Source organism: Lactuca serriola, chromosome 9 (assembly GCF_051521515.1).
Source record: "Lactuca serriola cultivar US96UC23 chromosome 9, Lser_US96UC23_V15, whole genome shotgun sequence".
Taxonomy (NCBI): domain Eukaryota; kingdom Viridiplantae; phylum Streptophyta; class Magnoliopsida; order Asterales; family Asteraceae; genus Lactuca; species Lactuca serriola.
The window spans coordinates 205,352,304-205,370,670 of record NC_136416.1 but is presented as its reverse complement, the minus strand read 5'-3'; the positions used below and the strand labels follow the sequence as shown (position 1 = coordinate 205,370,670).

Here is an 18,367-nt window from a genome sequence, read left to right as displayed (position 1 = left end):
ATTAACGGGGACTTCGCACCTCTTTTCTTCCTAGGTTGTGGGGCTATGGGAAGTCAGGGTGGTTGGATTAGGTGAGTAGTACGGACGACGCCTAAGGGATCATTTGTATAGTTGTAAGCTAGTCATTTTCATTAATGCGTGATTATAACAACTCACCACCCTTAATTAATCCAATGTCACCTGGAATTATCGAATACACACGTCGCAACGGTATAACGAAGTATAAAACGCGTAATTTAAAGTATTAGGAAAACATCGGGTTTTCCTAGGGATTTCAACACTTACACCTATATGATGCATACCAAGTATAACAATTTTTCACACTTATAGAAAGAAACAAGCATACTTACGAATCTTCACACTTTTTCTTACTTACAATAATCTTTTCAGAAAATATCGGATTTTCTGGTGGTTTTTCAAAATAATACAAATCATTATGTTTCAAACACTACTTATGAACTCACCAACATTTCATATGTTGACGTTTTTCAAAATACTTGTATTCTCAAGTAACATGTAAATCGAAGGAAAAATGTACCCAGTGATGTCTTGTTGTTTGTTTAATTAGTATCGAACAATCTACGTTTTGGGAATGTAATGTTTTGAAACAATGTACTAAATGTAAACAATACCAGTTGTAATATTTCAATGCATGGTGATGAATGATGTCATGTTTCATGTATATTCATTGTGATGGTATTGATCAATTGAGTCACAACAGCCCTCAGACGTTTCCGCCGTCTGGTTCGGGGGTGTGATAGGTTGGTATCAGAGCTCTGTTTATAGTGAACTAGCATATCTAGCCACACATTGATATGCAACTATAAAACAAAAGAGGGACTAACACAACTCTGAACAAAACAAGTAAAACATAACAATAAAACACCCTTGCTTGTATTAGGAACGAGAACCTAACACCGAACCAAACAAGATAATGCTAGTATCTCGGTTAATCTAGGACTGTTCTTAGTTGTATCAAGGAGCGGATGTAGCCTGATCAACTACATTCCCTCCAAGGTACAACCATCAGATGTCTTGAAGAAATCGTGATAGCTAAGGAACCTAAAAACATATCCCTTAATCTCCAAGAAGGGAACCTCAACTAAATCTATGCAATAGACGTAGAGTTATAGGAGTAATTGTTATGCTAGTTGTTTCTAGTATTCATAGCCCTTCATGCAATACGCTACAGACGAGTATCATTAGCCAGGAAACCCTACCTCCCTAGTCAAGGAATAGTCGGGTGGCTTGACTCAGAGAAAGAACCACAGGAGGAACACGAAGTGGAACTCTCAAGTGAACCCGCCGAGTCAATAAGTGGACCTTGAAGGGGAAGAGCCAGAGGGCAATGATGATGATGAATCGGATGTAGAATCCGATGACATCAATCCTCCATGTAAAGCCAGAGTACTGACACATCGTGTGGGCCCCGGTGGCCCCATGCCCCTTCGGGCACACGATATTAGGAGATAGAGTCACCAGCAAGGGATACGACCACGCTACGGTAGGAACCGAGGTCTCTTCGATCTTAGTCATAGAGGACCAGCTGACCGGGCCCTCCCAGTCATGGTCCAACGCACCCGAGGTATTGATAACCAAGCTCGGGACACCCCAAATCGAACAAAACAAATGTGGTTTGCTATTGAGAGAGATGAGAGGAAAACACAGGAAGTGAATGGAGACTCTCGAGCAAGACAGTTAGTGTAAGAAGTAAGACTACGAGATACCGAACAAAAAGTAGCCCGTCTCCGAGGTGCATCAATTTCATCAGCACCACCACCCGACACTTCCCGCCACAATTAGGATCAGTCTTTTCCACTCCCCCTACTATCCGATATGACTCTCCTTCGTGTACTAAGATGGTACTTAAGAATCTCGAAACCGAAACAGTCCATATCCTCTGAGGGTAGACGTAATGATCGTGCCATATCTATGATTACCTACCACCACAAATACATCATAGGGATGTAGATGGAAGCGGTAAGAATTATACAACAAGATGCAAAATTTATAGAGTACAACCAGGAATGACGATCATTACTTACGATCTGGATTATCAATGTGCATTAGGAAAATGCCATCCTGCAAGAATAACAAGCGCACCCGCGAGACACCGCTCCTGCAGATGGACTCTGCTACATTCCAAGCTGCTGTAATGGCGGCAGTAACCGCTGCTATGGCACAAATCAATGCAAACAACCCTAATGGAGGCGGGAATAGCATTGACAACTCCAGCCAAAGGGACAAACATGGAAACCAACAAGTGACAACCTATCAAGGAACCCCGAAACCCCAAGTTTAAGAGCAGGAAGCTGAGGTCTGGAAGTAAGAGAAAGGGACATCCCACTCAAGGGTTCTCAAGGAAGCAACATGTTGTTGATGTTCATGCGACCATGACCCCTATTACACCAACAACCAGGAGACCATATGTTGGAATCCTTCCAAAATGCAACCAGTGCAAATTCCATCACAATGGAGCCTGCCGGGAGATGCATTGTAACAAATGCAACCGAAAGAATCACACCGCCAAATTCTGTAGAACTTATCCATGCCAGAATCGTCAGCCAAATGAAAATGACAACAATCGCAACAACCCTAACAACAACACCAATGATGAGACCATTCACACCTGCTATGGGTGTGGAGGAATTGGTCACTTCAGGCGCAATTGCCCCAAGGATAACAATCAAGGAGCAGAAGGATCAGAAATGATCCTGACCTTGGGTTAAGGCAAAGCATATCAAGACCCGACAGTTGTTACTGGTATGTTCCCACTTAACAACTCTTTCGCTTACCTCTTATTCAATAGTGAAGCTGAGCGAAGCTTCGTTAGTAACAAAGTCGAGCCTTACTAAAACAACAATCCTAGAGGCTAAACTAATCCTTAACGGTGGAGATGATTAATGGGAAAACTGAATCAACCAAAGATATTTATGTAGGGAACATCTTAACACTAAACAATCATTCATTTCAATAGACTTGATGCCAGTAAATATTGGGAGTTTTGACGTGATAATCATCATGGTTGGGTTAAGCCCCCACCGTGCTGATACTATGTGTCGCGAGAAGGCCGTTTGCCTTCACCTTCCCAATCACGAAACTCTAATAATCCATGGTGACAAACCTGGCGCCAATTCTCTTCCTATCTCGTGCATCAAGGCACAGAAGTGCCTGCACTAGAAAAACTATGTTTTCCTCACTCTTGTTGTGGACAAGACCAAGGATGAAGTAAGCATACAAGGTATTCCATTAGCATGTTATTTTCCGGATGTATTTCCTGAAGAACTTTCGGGAATACCTCCAGAAAGACAGGTCGAATTTCAAATCAACCTCATACTGGGAACTACATCAATTGCCAATTCACCCTATAGGATTACTCTCGCCAAAAAATTCACGAGTTACCCAGTCAATTGAGAAGAATTGTTGCGCAAAGGACTCAGCAGACCAAGCTTCTTATCCCAAAGAGCTCCGATCTTGTTCTTCAAGAAGACAGATTCTTCAGAAGGTACATCGATTTTAGGGAATTGAATAACCTCCCTATCAAAAATCGATACCCACTTCCTCGGACTGACGATCTATTTGGTTAGCTCCAAAGAGCTAGTTACTTCTCTAAAATAGATCCAAGAACCGGTTATCATCAACTTCGAGTCCAAGAAGACGACATTCCAAAAACTGCCTCCCGAACTCGTCATGACCATTTCAAATCCATTGTGATACCCTCCGGTCTAACGAATTCTCCCATGCTGTTCATGGACCCTACGAACAAAGTTTTCTCAACCACTCCTAGTCATCCTTTTCATTATTTTCATCAATAACATACTCATCTACTCACGAAGCAAGAACAAAACACTGTCAACATCTACGACCAGCCTTGAAAGCATCAAAGTCAGAGAATATTGCGAAGAAATCGCTGCATGGATGGATAAAACTCTCGAAGTCAAAAGACAAAGCTTATTGTTATAAGAGTTGAGTTGGGGTGTTATCTGGGTGATCGTCCATAGGTTAACACAATCTGCCTATTTCCTGCTAATACTGAAATCAAACAAGACGAAAAGATTTACATGGATCTATATCAAAGAGATCATCAGACTCCATGAAATATCAGTATCTATTATCTTGGATCGAGATAACGAGATTACTTCAAGACTTTGACAGTCATTTCAGAAGGCTATGGGAACATAATTAAGTATGAGCATTGCTTACCACCCTCAAACCACTAGCCAAAGCAAACGAACCATTCAACCACTCGAATTCATGCGACAAGTTTGGGTGTTTGAGTTCAACAAGTCAGGAGATACCCAGTTTCCCTTGATTGACTTCTCATACCAAAACAGCTATCGCACAAGCATCAAGATTGCTCCTGTCGAAACTATTTATAGTCATAAATGCAGATCGCTCGCCAGTACTCTCATGAGACCAGAAACCATTTGCAAAACAACAGAGAAAATAACCCAAATCAAAGCTTGACTTCAAGCATTGCGAGACCGACAGAAGAGCTATTCTAACAAGCGGCGTAAGCCATTACGATGTCAAGTCGGGGATCGCGTGTTATTAAAGGAATCTCCCTGGAAAGGAATGATTCACTTTAGGAAACAAGAACTAAAACCATGATACATCGGACTGTTCGATATTCTTGCTCGGATTGGTCCAAAGACTTATAGGCTGCAGCTGCCTGTAGAGCTCAGCAACGTACACCCTATGTTCAGCATATTAAATCTGAAAAAGTGTCTATCAGGCAAAACTCTTATCATTCCTTTATAAGGGATCGAAATAAACAAGAATCTCCTGTTCTTAGAAGAACTAGTCGAGGCATTGGATAGAAAGGTAAAGCATACAAAACAAAGCCTCATTCCGATTGTGAAGCTTCAATGGAACGCGAAATGTAGATCGGAATTCACAAGTGAACACGAAGGCTAGATTAAGCAGAAGTACCCCCACCTATTCTTTCATTAGCGAACCTATCTTTCAAAAGAATTTCAGGACGAAATTCCCTCTAACGGGGGGATGATGTCACAACTAGCATTGTGCTAGGAAATTCTATTCCCATGTAAACATCATCCATTGAAAAAGGCTATACTTACTATACTCTATTCTCATTCAAATACATCTCATATGTTCAACTAAGGGTTGGAAACCCTAGAAATTCCGGCTCAAATTCATTATGGACTAGGATTCTCTTATTGGGCCTAATGGACCAATAAACTTTCAAATCGACTATTTGGGCTCTACTTGGACCCACAATCATGAAACTAGATTGTTTTGGTCCATGTGGGCCTAAAATAATTCATTTTTATCTCTAATAGGCCTTGTTGGGCCATAAACTCCATTTCTTTTATTCAAAAGGGGTCGTGAATTGTTCTTAAGCACAATGGGCCGAAAAATAATATTGGGGCTATGAAGTTCGATCAAAGCCAAGAAATTGATCCCAAAACCATTTTTCTTCATCCCATTAGACCCATTTTCGGCCCAAGGTAAAAAAAGGTAAATTGCATGGTGACACATCATTTTTACATGTAGGGTTCCCATGCTAAATACCCTCCATGCAAAAACTAATCTCATGCATCAAGACTTCTATCACTTCAAACCTCTCTTCTCTTTTCTCCTCTCTCCTTCTTAATCTCGGCCATAGAGCCCAAAAATCACCAACACACTTATTTTACTTACAAATCTCTTAAGGAAAGCTCACAAGAACACTCCTACACTCTCCTCTAAATTTTCGAGAATTAGAGGATACTTCAAGAAATTCTTATTCAAGATCATCAACTTTGGTAAGTTCCCACTTAGATCTATGATATAATTTCTTGGTCTCTTCAAAGATCTCCTCTTACATCCATATATTTGTGGATTATGTTCTTAGAACCATCCACATCTTCAAGATCTTTTGAAGGAAGTAAGCTAGGCTAAAAACAACATCATCTTCTCATATCTCTTCATCAAAATCGGAACAAACCTCAAGGTGAGCTTCATACCCCCTATTTTTCGGTTTTTATAAGTTTTGTGGGGGGGGGGGGGGGGGGGAATACAAGCAAATGTGTAGATCTATGAGTATATGTATGCTTTGTGTGATTTCTATGTTTATATATATGTTCTTATGTGATTGTGGTGTTGGATCTAGTCAAAAAGACCTTAAAACCGAGATCTACATGAAGTTGTATGAAATATGTATAAATTACATTATTTCACACAAATCATTTCTAGAAAAATAACCAAGTTGGTTAATATGAACATCTTTGGGCTTAAAACCCATTTTTGGACTCAAAATGCTAAAAATATAAAACTAAAGGGCCCAAAATGTCAAAATACAAATTCTGAGGGATGAGATGAGTGAAAACAGTTTCAAAAATGTATTTCCTGGAAATTTACCCTTTTGAAGGATTAAAATGTAAATTTTTAAACATAATGAGCCAAAAATGAACTTTTCGGCCCAATAAAGCCCAAATTGCGAGATTTTCAAATTAGAGGGGCTGAAACTGCACTTTTCTGTAAAACAGGGGACTACTAGTATACCAAGTCCATTTCAAGGGTTAAAAATGCTTTTCAAATTTAGAAGGGACCAAAGATGTAAAAATTTTCCATTTTGGGTCAAAATTGTAAAAATTGCGAGAATAGAGGTTTCAACCGAGAAAAACTCCATTTTGAGGGACTAAAACTGTTTTTCAAGTAAATTGGGGCTGAAAAATACCTTTTCAACAAGTTTTGATACTAAAGTGTCAAGAAAAATGGTTTAAGGACTAAAATGGAAATTCTTTTATATAAAGGGTTAAAAGTGTAAATTTATACAAGAAAAAGGCTTCAAAAAGAAAAATTCTAAGGTTTTAAACAATAGATCCTTTATGACAAAATACTAGTACCACGATTACCGACGAAATATAATACACCTTCAACACCAAAGTCGTTACCAAACGAATTGATTCGGTTTGGAATCAATAACGAATCAAAAATCTAAACACGATGATACTCCAATACACATGCTGAAATTACAGGAAGTCAATACACACGTGGGAATTCACCAGACGTCGATACACCATTTTTGGGCCCGAAAGTTTCAAATCGTGCTTGTTGGGCATAGCTAGCCCAATGACATGATCTTTAGGCCCGAAGGAAACGCGCTTACAAGATATTGGGTCTTATACGACCTAATACCGTGTAAAAGGACTTTCAATAGCTCATATGCTGTTGGGCCCCAAGGGTCCTTTGGTACTGCTAGCAAAGTCGAGAATTCACAAATGCGAGTCGGGTCAAGGGCCTTTCGCATTCACCATAGCCTTTAACGACTCGTGGAATTAACGGGGACTTCCCACCTCTTTTCTTCCTAGGTTGTGGGGCTATGGGAAGTCAGGGTGGTTGGATTAGGTGAGTAGTACGGACGACGCCTAAGGGATCGTTTGTATAGTTGTAAGCTAGTCATTTTCATTAATGCGTGATTATAACAACTCACCACCCTTAATTAATCCAATGTCACCTGGAATTATCGAATACACACGTCGCAACGGTATAACCAAGTATAAAACGCGTAATTTAAAGTATTAGGAAAACATCGGGTTTTCCTAGGGATTTCAACACTTACACCTATGTGATGCATACCAAGTATAACAATTTTTCACACTTATAGAAATAAACAAGCATACTTACGGATCTTCACACTTTTTCTTACTTATAATAATCTTTTCAGAAAATATCGGATTTTCTGGTGGTTTTTCAAAATAATACAAATCATTATGTTTCAAACACTACTTATGAACTCACCAACATTTCATATGTTGACGTTTTTCAAAATACTTGTATTCTCAGGTAACAGGTAAATCGAAGGAAAAATGTACCCAGTGATGTCTTGTTGTTTGTTTAATTAGTATCGAACAATCTACGTTTTGGGAATGTAATGTTTTGAAACAATGTACTAAATGTAAACAATACCAGTTGTAATATTTCAATGCATGGTGATGAATGATGTCATGTTTCATGTATATTCATTGTGATGGTATTCAATTGAGTCACAATAGCCCTCGGACGTTTCCGCCATCTGGTTCGGGGGTGTGACATTATATGAAAGTTGAAAAGTTGTTGGAGTTTCAAATCAATATGGTATACGAAAAATGGATATCTTCAACCACATTGATTTGAAATGACATCTTTTATAAGATATATAAGATATTAGCCAATCTTTTAAATACTTTAAATACATATTTACTTAGTGTATGACTAAGTAGTTGTTTGTTTTTATTAGCATAAAAAGACAGAAAAAAATTACATAATATTTTGTAATGCACAAAGTGGTAAATTACAATACGAGTATGCCACGTGTCAACCCCATCAACATTTTCACTTTTATAGCGAAGCAGAAATAGTATCTCCATTAGACACCTTAGATTCAAGCAACGGTGTTACATCTGGCTGCTCAACATGTGTCCCCAAATGCTCACTATCTTCTTCATATCTATCCACACTAGGAAGAAAGATACCTAAAAAACAAATCAAAAAAAAAGGAAAAAAAGAAAGAAAATGATCTTCATTTCATTATGCAAAAAGACATAATTGCTTTTACCTATAAACCATATTCCGGCTGCCAAAAACAATACTGAAGATAAGATCAAAGAAGATGTCCTCCAATTATCAACTTTGTCCTGTGAGTGTCACAAATAAAACTATTAAAATTCGGTGATAAATTCAAAATGAAGAATAATATATAAATAAATAAAAAGGTGATTTTCAAACCTGTAGGATTCCGACAAGTGGCGGGGAGGGCACGTCACCAAAGATGTGAATTGAGACAGTAGAGACAGCCATTGATAACGGTCGTAAAATTGGTTTAACACAATGGAGACTTACAAAATTCACAGGACCCTGTTTTCATTTTCATTTTTATTTATGTTTTTTTATCAGAACCTAAATAATATAACTGTCATAAATGATAATATTCAAATGGCTAAAAGCAAGAAATAGCGACCTACTTTTGTTTATTGCCATTACAACATTGTACTTTTAAGTTTTTCTTATTACCAATTATAAACTATACTTTCATAACAAGTTTATTAAGACGTTATACTTTGAAAAATCTCTCCAGTTATAGCAATGAAAGATGTTTTTTCTTTGGATGATAGTTTGTTTTTCAAAGTACAAGTAGAAAGAAATGAAAATGGGATGCTATAAGAAAAAAACTCAATGAACGTACATTGCTATTACTTGCATTCAACGCTAATTCAAATCCATAACAAGTTAATTACAATTTACCTGAGTGGCAAAAACAAAAATCTCCCCAATTAAAAAGAGAACCAAGAAAACGTATAGGCTGTTGAAACAAAAGGCACTAAAGCAAAATACCGCTCCAAAAAATGTTGCTATGGAAAGTAACTGCAAAAGATATATATATATATATATATATATATATATATATATATATATATATATATATATATATATATATATATATATATATATATATATGGTTAGTTTCATGTGAGACGGCCTAATTTTGTGAGACTGTGAGACGTATTTTTTTATTTTATTTTATTTTTTTTAGTTAATTCAAGTTCCGAAAATAATATTTAAAAAAAGAATTTTTGGATTTTTTCATTTATTTTGCATTTTAAAATTATTTTTTAGAATATGTATAGTGTAATATTCTATTAGAATATTTCACGTATTTTTCAATAAAAAAACGGGATTTTTATTTTATTTTATTTTATTTTTTTAGTTAATTCAAGTTCCAAAAATAATATTTAAAAAAAGAGTTTTTAGATTTTTCCATTTATTTTGTATTTTAAAATTATTTTTTAGAATATGTACAGTGTAATATTCTATTAGAATATGTCACGTACTTAAAAAAAACAGGATTATTTTTTTTTAGTTAATTCAAGTTCCGAAAATAATATTTAAAAAAAGAATTTTTAGATTTTTCCATTTATTTTGCATTTTAAAATTATTTTTAGATTTTGTCTCACGGTCTCACAAAATTAGAATGGTTATAAAATGAACCTGAACCTATATGTATATATATATATATATATATATATATATATATAGAGAGAGAGAGAGAGAGAGAGGAGGGTTCAATTGAGAAAAAAAGGTTGAGAATGGGGGAATCATTCTCAGCCAATCATTTATTTTTGCCGGTAAAGTCTGCAACGTACCGGCGGAATTGAGAAAGGAATGCACATGTGTTTTCCAACAAAACATATTTCCTTAAACTATGCTAATCATTACCTTAATATATACAAAAACATAGTTTTTTTCGGTTTTTTTTTTTTTTTTTTTTTTTTTTTTTTTTTTTTTTTTAATTTTTAGAAGCTATTTTTATCAAAAAATGATTTTAAATGTACCAAAATTCATGATTTTTTATTCTCTTCAAATAGACATCCATATTGATATAGTTTTAAAATAAAATAAAAAATTTATTTATTTTTTATATTTTCAGCTATTGTTATTCATAAGTGAATAAAAATGTATCGGGTTTATTACAGTACATTCGTTATTCACTTATGAATAAAAAGTATGATTTTTTTTTTTTACAATTTAAGTATCATTCATATATGAATATAGCATATAATAAACATAGTATATTCATATTTTAATATTGGACGATGCATTCACTTGTGAATATTAACATAGTATATTCACTTGTGAATATTAGATGGTATATTCACTTATGAATATTAAATGATATTTTATATGTGAATATTACATAGTATTAGATGGTATATCACATGTGATTATTACATAGTATATTCACTTGTGAATATTAGATGATATATTCACTTATGAATATTATACAATATATACACATATGAATATTACAAGGTATATTCACTTGTGAATATATTCACTTATGAATATTTGAAGGTATTTTGACAAATATATATAATTTTTATATGTTATTTGATTCAGGTGAGAAAACATATTCATATGTGAATATAACGTGGTAATTTAGTTTATGCATTTCATCAAACAGTTGGAGTGCATACAAGTTAACTCTTTTAAAAATGTTAAAAACATCAAGTTATCAATTCCAAATCATCATATACTTCCGATTTCAACTTCAGATGCGACATCTTATGTCTGATCGATTTCTCATTTTCATTTTGATTTCCGAAAATCCGATTGGGAACCTGTGAGTACCGATTCTGAGTCCTTCAATGTCGACTGTGACTGCGAGTCCAGAACTCCGATTCCAATTTCATGAACTTCGAATAAATTCCAGTTTAGTTGAAGAAATCTGGATGATTATTGAAGGTTGGAGGAAATTTTTTGATGATGAACGAACTGTTATCGAATTCTCTATAGTTACGTATTTGAGATTGAAGGTTATTAACATATTTACAAGTTTGTCACCGTGTCTTTTTATGCTTAGATTAAATGAGGGGCTGAGAATGATTCCCCCATTCTTAACCTTTTTTGTTTTCTCAATTGAACCCATATATATATATATATATATATATATATATATATATATATATATATATATATAAAACCATGTTCTGAAAATATAATTATTAATTAATAAATATAAATATCTACCGTCAAAGCATTGGGGATTGTGGAATTCATGCGATCGAGAAGAACACTTCCTCCTATTGTCCCCACAATTCCACCAACAATTGTGATGACTCCAAATAATAAATCAACAGTGTCCTATAAAATATGAAAAATTTCAAAATGAAATGGTTGGAAGCCTAAAGAATTTTTTATTTCTTTCATAACAGTTTCAATTTCTATATAAAATGTTGTTACAGATTGATATATGCCATAAGCAGCTTTTGGGCCCCAGTATGCAGATGCACCAATGACGAAATTATACGCTATGTAACCTAAAAAGCCATTAAAAAGTAGAAAATCAGCAAATAACAAATTGAGTGAGAACAATAGTTGAGATTTGAGAATATTAATTAATTACCTACAACATTTACAACATATACTTTCTCACTCAAAAGAGCCTTCATATCTTGCCCAAATCTTGATAATTGATTTAAAGTATATGAAACATAGCTGAAAAAAAATGCCCGTATAAATAAATAAAACATGCTTTATAGATGTAACTTTTATATGGAAGACCTGGAAGAATCTTTCTTTGAGAACTCTTCATTTAAGGACCCTGGGATGATTTTAGCATTCAACATGCCTACATAAACGTGGAACTTGTTAACTATGTTTTAAAAAATGTTAATAAAATATTAATTTAATAGAAATTGCTACATGTACCTTTAATTTGCAAAGGTTTCATTACAAAACCCAAAATAGCAAATGGAAGCATTAGAATTGCTTCACCAAAAAATGCATAACGCCAACCTAAACTAGCTCCGATCTATAAAATAGAAAATAAAACAAACAGGTTATACTGTATTTGACATGCATTGACTGATGTGAATGAAACAAAACTTGCAAACTTTTGTCTATACAAAAACAAGAATACCCTCATCATATATAATAAATGACACTAGAAAGCTTGTCATATAAATATAGTGGGATACCAATCCACCATAGAAATAACCAACAGCAACTCCAATAGGTTTGCACATAAAGAATATTCCAAGCCATGCGGTTCTCTATAAAACACAATGGATATAAGTTTAGCAATTGCAATTATAAATTTATATAAAAAAATATAGAAACAAAAAACATATAAATATGGGGAGATTAGCAAGTAAGAAAGAGAACCTGAGCTACTGGAGCATTTTCATCAATAAATGGAGCTGCAAGACTTATATAAGAAGCTTCACCAACACCAACTAACCTAAAATCAACAATATTTCAGTTACACCAAAAAAAAAGACATAAAATTTATGAAGGTTGATGGTGTTTGAAAGGGTAAAATGGTCAACTTACATTCGACAGATAGTGATTGACCAAAAATCAACCGAAAGCCCACAACCAACTACAGCAAGTGTCCACACTGACAATCCAACTCCAATAAGTCTAAAAGGATTAACGCTGTGCTCATATACACACAAAAAAAAATAAAAAATCAGACATGTGATATTTATCTAATAATTCAGAAAGAAAGAAAGAAATTTACCTCTTGGCCAAGGATGCAAATATTGGAGATGCAATAAGAAGTCCAACCAGGAAAGCAGAAGCTAGAATACCATCTTTAAAATTGCTTAGATTGAAATCACCTCTTTCGAAAAAAATAAAATAAAAATGACTAATGATGTTATAAAGATACCGATATTAACTCACAAAATCAGACTTACTGAATTCCACTACCATCTGAACACACATTATTCTCTGTACAAATTCTAGGATTCCCATTTACACCATTAGTGGAAATTGCTCCTCGATCTATATAATCTAGCATGTTGATCGCACAGAAAAACACAAGCAACCTGTGCATTGTGTGAATTCCCATATAGTTAGCTTGATTTTTTTTTATCTAATCAAGAAGTGAAAAGGAGAAAGGAGAAGAAACATGAAGAATGTACCTTTTAGGAGTTAACCAAGAAGTTGGATCTATAGCCATTTCTTCCTTCATCCTGTGTTTAACCTTCTTATTTCAGAATATTCATAACTTATTGATTGTTTCACATAACTATAGTAGAAGATAAGTTAAAACTTAACCCAGCAAACCCCCTTTTTCCTGATTATTATTAGTTTTTCTTCTGATTTTAAGAGTTTGTATTGATGCTTGTGTTCACATATGATGGACAAATGGATTATTCCTGATTCTATATATGATTCCTTCTCCTCATCACATCTATATCCAAAACCTAACCATAATTTGTGCCAAATCTTTTTTCCCACCATGAAAGCCTGAATAAAATTCTTCGTTTGGGTAATTAAGGTAGAGTTCGAAACTAATAATATCCATCGCACTTGAGGAAACACACATTGGTGAATTTAATACAAAAAAGAAAAAAAAAAAAACTGGTAAAGAAAAAGCTCAACCGAACTTACCGGAAGCGGTGACGGCCGACTGAGACGGTGATCAATGGCGCGAGACTTCCAAGCTGATCAATGTATTTTGAATAGGCCGTGTGTGTATGAGTGTAACAGCTCTTTATAGTAACTATGAAAAGGTCCGTGCTTTGCACGGGTTTAGTGGCAAAAATATAAAGAAGTAAAAATAAAGTGTCGGAATTATAAAGAGGAAAAGTTTGTTGAAATTTTAGTGGCAAAATTAATAAAAGTAAAGTACAAAAACTATAAACAGAAAAAGTTTGTTGAAACTTTAGTGGCAAAATTATAAAAAAGTAAAAATAAAGTGGTAAAATTATAAAAGAATAAAGAAAAAGGGTTTTAAAGAAGTAGAAGTGAAAGTTTAGTGGCAAAAATATAAAGAAGTAAAAATAAAGTGGCAAAATTATAAAAATGAAAAGTTTGTTGAAACTTTAGTGGCAAAATTAAGAAAAAGTAAAAATATAGTGTTAAAAGTATAAACACGGAAAGTTTCGTGTTTGAAACCTTCCATGTGCTTTAATATATATATATATATATATATATATATATATATATATATATATATATATATATATATATAGTAAAGTGAATATACCTAACAACCTTATATAAGCTTAGGTACCTAACTCCATAATAGTACATCGGTTTGTATCATATTTACATTGTAATTGTCTAAGGTTCTTAAACTTCAACTTAATAACTTGATTACTTCCAAAATCTTTGGACTTTCACCAATATCTTTCTTTTACATCACGTCTTTCTACCGAATACCACCTGATGGGCTTCATATCCTACCGCTACAAATGAAAGGATGTAGGAGAAATATAATGATGAATTTCCAAATTTTTTTGAAGTAAATCAAGTTTAGGGATGAAATTTAAGAACCTTGGATGATTGCAATGAAAATTTAATGCAAAATGACGTAGTTTGATGAGGTTAGGTACCTAAGCTTATATAAGGTTGTTAGGTATATTCACTTTACCCATATATATATATATATATATATATATATATATATATATATATATATATATATATATATATATATATATATATATATATATATATATATATAATTTGGTTTATTTTTTTTAGACAAAATTTCATAATTTGTCCCTGTGGTTTGTAAAATCTTGCATTTTAAAGACTTTTATGAAAAATATCACGTGGTTGGTCATTATGATTTCAAAAAATGAATATATGATCATTTTCGTGTTAACTTTAATTTTTTATTAGTTAGTTTTTTTCTATAATGATCAAAATGCCCTTGCACTAAATCTGAAAATCATATATACCTTAATGATCAATTGTGAAAATTAGAATATATTTATCAGAAAATAACAACTTCGGTTATTTGGTAAGCCATCCAAGTAAAAAAAACGTAAACTGTAACAACACAATATTAAAAAAAATGTTCAATTCACAAATAACGAAAAGTAAAAAAAATGGTTTTTACATGTTTTTATCAAATTATTGAAAATCAAAATTACACATATATATAAATTTGATTTTCAATAATTTGATAAAACATGTAGAAACCATTTTTTCTTTACTTTTCCTTATTTGTGAATTGAACATGTTTTATTTATTTATTTTATATTATGTTGTTACGGTTTTTGTTTTTTTTTTTTACTTGGATGGTTCACCAAATAACCGAAGTTTTATTTTTATTTATTTAAAATAATAATTATGTTAAAAATTTATATTGAATTTTTTGTTTTAAAATTTTACGTAGTTATTATAGTTAGCAATTGTAAGTTTGCAGTAGTCATTATCATTATTTGATCTTTTTTCATTTCCTATTAAATCGATTTCGGTTAATTGGTTCTCGGTCCAATTTGATATGGATCTAAAATTGAACTATTTAAAAATATAATTGAACTAATCTTGGAGTCTGACTCTTATTATTTCTTTATTTTAATCTATAAAATTAAAAAATATTATCTTGAATTTTGAACTAATGATTATCACATATAGAAATATGATTTAATTTGAAATTTACATTTTAAAACTTTTAGCTCATGATCTTATTTTAATAATTATAAATAGTAAATACCACACATTGAAACATTTATTATCAATAAAGAAAGTGTTTTGTTTTTTAATTTTAATTGGTGGTAACATAAATATAATCGTCACTAAATAATAAAATATTATAAAGAAAGAAAGTTGGACGAAAATTACAAATATAAATATAACATTTTTATTTACTTGAATCATAATAAAAAAATTTAGAAAATCCATAAAGTACCAAAATTATATGAGTCTCCACTAAACAAGTATTGGGTCCAACTCACATTAGTTAGATCCATGATGGTTCATGATACCTCCTGACATAATCCAACCATTGGAATGAGAAACTCATGGTTCCACACCGTTCTTGCCATAATCCCACCACAAACATGAAGACACACGATCAACACCTCAATGGTCCTATAAACATACGACCATCATTCCACTGATCTGCAGGAACCCAACCAACGACCCACTCAACACTTACCAAACATAACATGAAACATACAATTCCATAACATACAACCCTTCCACAGTCCCATCTACCATTGACGCAACAACAAATGAAAACATGGTCTTACGCAACCAGAAAACAAGATAGACAGTTGAACACTTGTTCCAACTCGAAGGCAATAAATAAAACAATAACTATTTAATAAAGCCAGACAAAGTGTTCTTAGGCTATCTTACTCAGTCCATATACACCCCTAACGACAATATTTATTGAACTACCAAGATCTCACACTCCCCATGAGAACACACAGTGCTCCTTAGCTTGAATGTGTTCCTTCTCCATCACAACCTTACCCGAAGGGTGAATTACAATTGGATCAAACTAATTGATCAACCTCAAATGTTAATAGAAACATTCTCCTAACAACTGAAACATGATTCTAACCTTAAATAAAATTGAATAGATCCCACCAATGCGCAACTAACCCAATAAAACTTCTAAACTCGGTGGAAAATTCCAAAATCATCCAAAGTGTTGTCAGAATCGTGACCAGATCGTCCCTAACTACCAATCCTATAGACATGACATTCCAAAATGAACTCTACATAGACCCCAGATCGCGCGTAGGAAATTAGGCAATGTTACTACAACATTTGAACTTTCACTAACCAAAGACAACCACCAAATCTGAGCTTGCTAGAAACAAAGATCCTACAACCAAACAACCAAGGGTACGTACACCTAGAAACCTATATATATATATACAATTAATAATACTTTGATGAAGGGTCGATGCTCCAACTGCATCTTCAACTATTACTACTCTAAAACCATCAAACGACCCCCAGATGCTGACGAGGATGATGTGAGTTAGAGATTGATTAAGAACATGATTGATACAATAAAAGTTATAAATGGACACGAGATCTGAATAGGATCTGTTTGGCTCGATTATAGTCTGAAGAGTACAAGAGAGAATTTTGAGTACAAGTGAAAATGAAACTTAGTTCGTTACCATACTCTATGTACTTACCCAATTTATAAGGTACAACAGACTAGCAAAATAATACAAGGACTAGACATTAAGTGTTGAAACTGAATTTCCTTGTAAATAGATAGATTGTCGAAACTATACAACTTTTGACACTTTACAGAAACATATCACTTTCGACATCTCACTATAAATATTCGATCCAACATTCTCGCATTTAGTGAGAAAAGTCGAATATTAAGAAATCATCTTCATCGTCTATAAAATCTCTCTTCTAACTTCCATATACCACAAGATAATCTTCCTTATCTTTACGTTATCTCCATCATCATTTTTCTTACAGTTGTTGATTCGATTCAAGATGTTTGTGAAATGGGAATTTGTGTATCTTTCCAGATCAGAGACTTGAAACAAACACTTTGTTAAATTCCCTCTCTCTTGTTCTTTCCCTGGAATACAACACCATAAAGCTGATGAATGATTTATCAGTATTCAAATTCATTAATGTTTAATCTTGCCTTCGCCAAAGTTTGAGGCACTTTCGCAGACTTCTTGATGGCAAAGACTAGATTAATATATGTAATAGCCAAATATGCATAGTAGCTCTCCAGAAAAGTCTTGATATGCTCAAATATGAGAATGAAGTCATTTCGGTTAAATCAGGAATCTTTGATACATCCACATTGATCAATATCTTTGTGATTGTAATAAGATCCTTTGAATACATTAAGGGAAAGTTCTGAAGTAAACCCTCGAACAAAGATTCTGTTTCGATTTTCATTACCTTCACAATCTTTACCAGAGACCATACATCTTCTTCATTCTTTCCCAAGACCACATGAAAATGAATCTTTAGGTTTTTGTATTCGTTATTGTCTTTGAAGTTTTCTGCCAATTTGAACTGTGAAAATGTGAAAAGCATGTGATTGATTGGAAAATCGAATTGATTAAAATTCAAATTTTCAGTCTTAAAACTCTTTTGGTCTTTTGACAAATTCATCACTCTTCCCCAAAACAACAAT

General features: G+C 33.4%; 1 protein-coding gene across 1 annotated transcript; it reads right to left on the bottom strand.

The window, feature by feature from the left end:
• Positions 1-8,176: 8,176 nt before the first annotated feature.
• LOC145072361 (putative sphingolipid transporter spinster homolog 2) lies at positions 8,177-13,986 on the bottom strand. The gene is made up of 16 exons (XM_079018774.1): positions 13,885-13,986; positions 13,413-13,463; positions 13,185-13,316; positions 13,007-13,108; positions 12,817-12,921; positions 12,649-12,724; positions 12,462-12,536; positions 12,193-12,295; positions 12,046-12,112; positions 11,888-11,979; positions 11,725-11,801; positions 11,512-11,625; positions 9,229-9,348; positions 8,713-8,841; positions 8,543-8,621; positions 8,177-8,459 (listed from the first exon to the last, which is right to left on the bottom strand). Exons 2-16 carry the CDS (start codon positions 13,460-13,462, stop codon positions 8,326-8,328), a joined length of 1,455 nt encoding a protein of 484 aa, XP_078874900.1. The 5' UTR covers position 13,463; positions 13,885-13,986; the 3' UTR covers positions 8,177-8,325.
• Positions 13,987-18,367: the final 4,381 nt, after the last annotated feature.

Excerpts from the sequence above, each read along its gene's own strand:
- LOC145072361 (XM_079018774.1), bottom strand. The coding sequence starts at position 13,462 with ATGAAGGAAGAAATGGCTATAGATCCAACTTCTTGGTTAACTCCTAAA. Across the intron at positions 12,725-12,816 it reads TCAATCACTATCTGTCGAAT|GTTAGTTGGTGTTGGTGAAG; the intron begins GTAAGTTGACCA and ends TGTTGATTTTAG. Across the intron at positions 8,460-8,542 it reads AGCCGGAATATGGTTTATAG|GTATCTTTCTTCCTAGTGTG; the intron begins GTAAAAGCAATT and ends TTTGTTTTTTAG.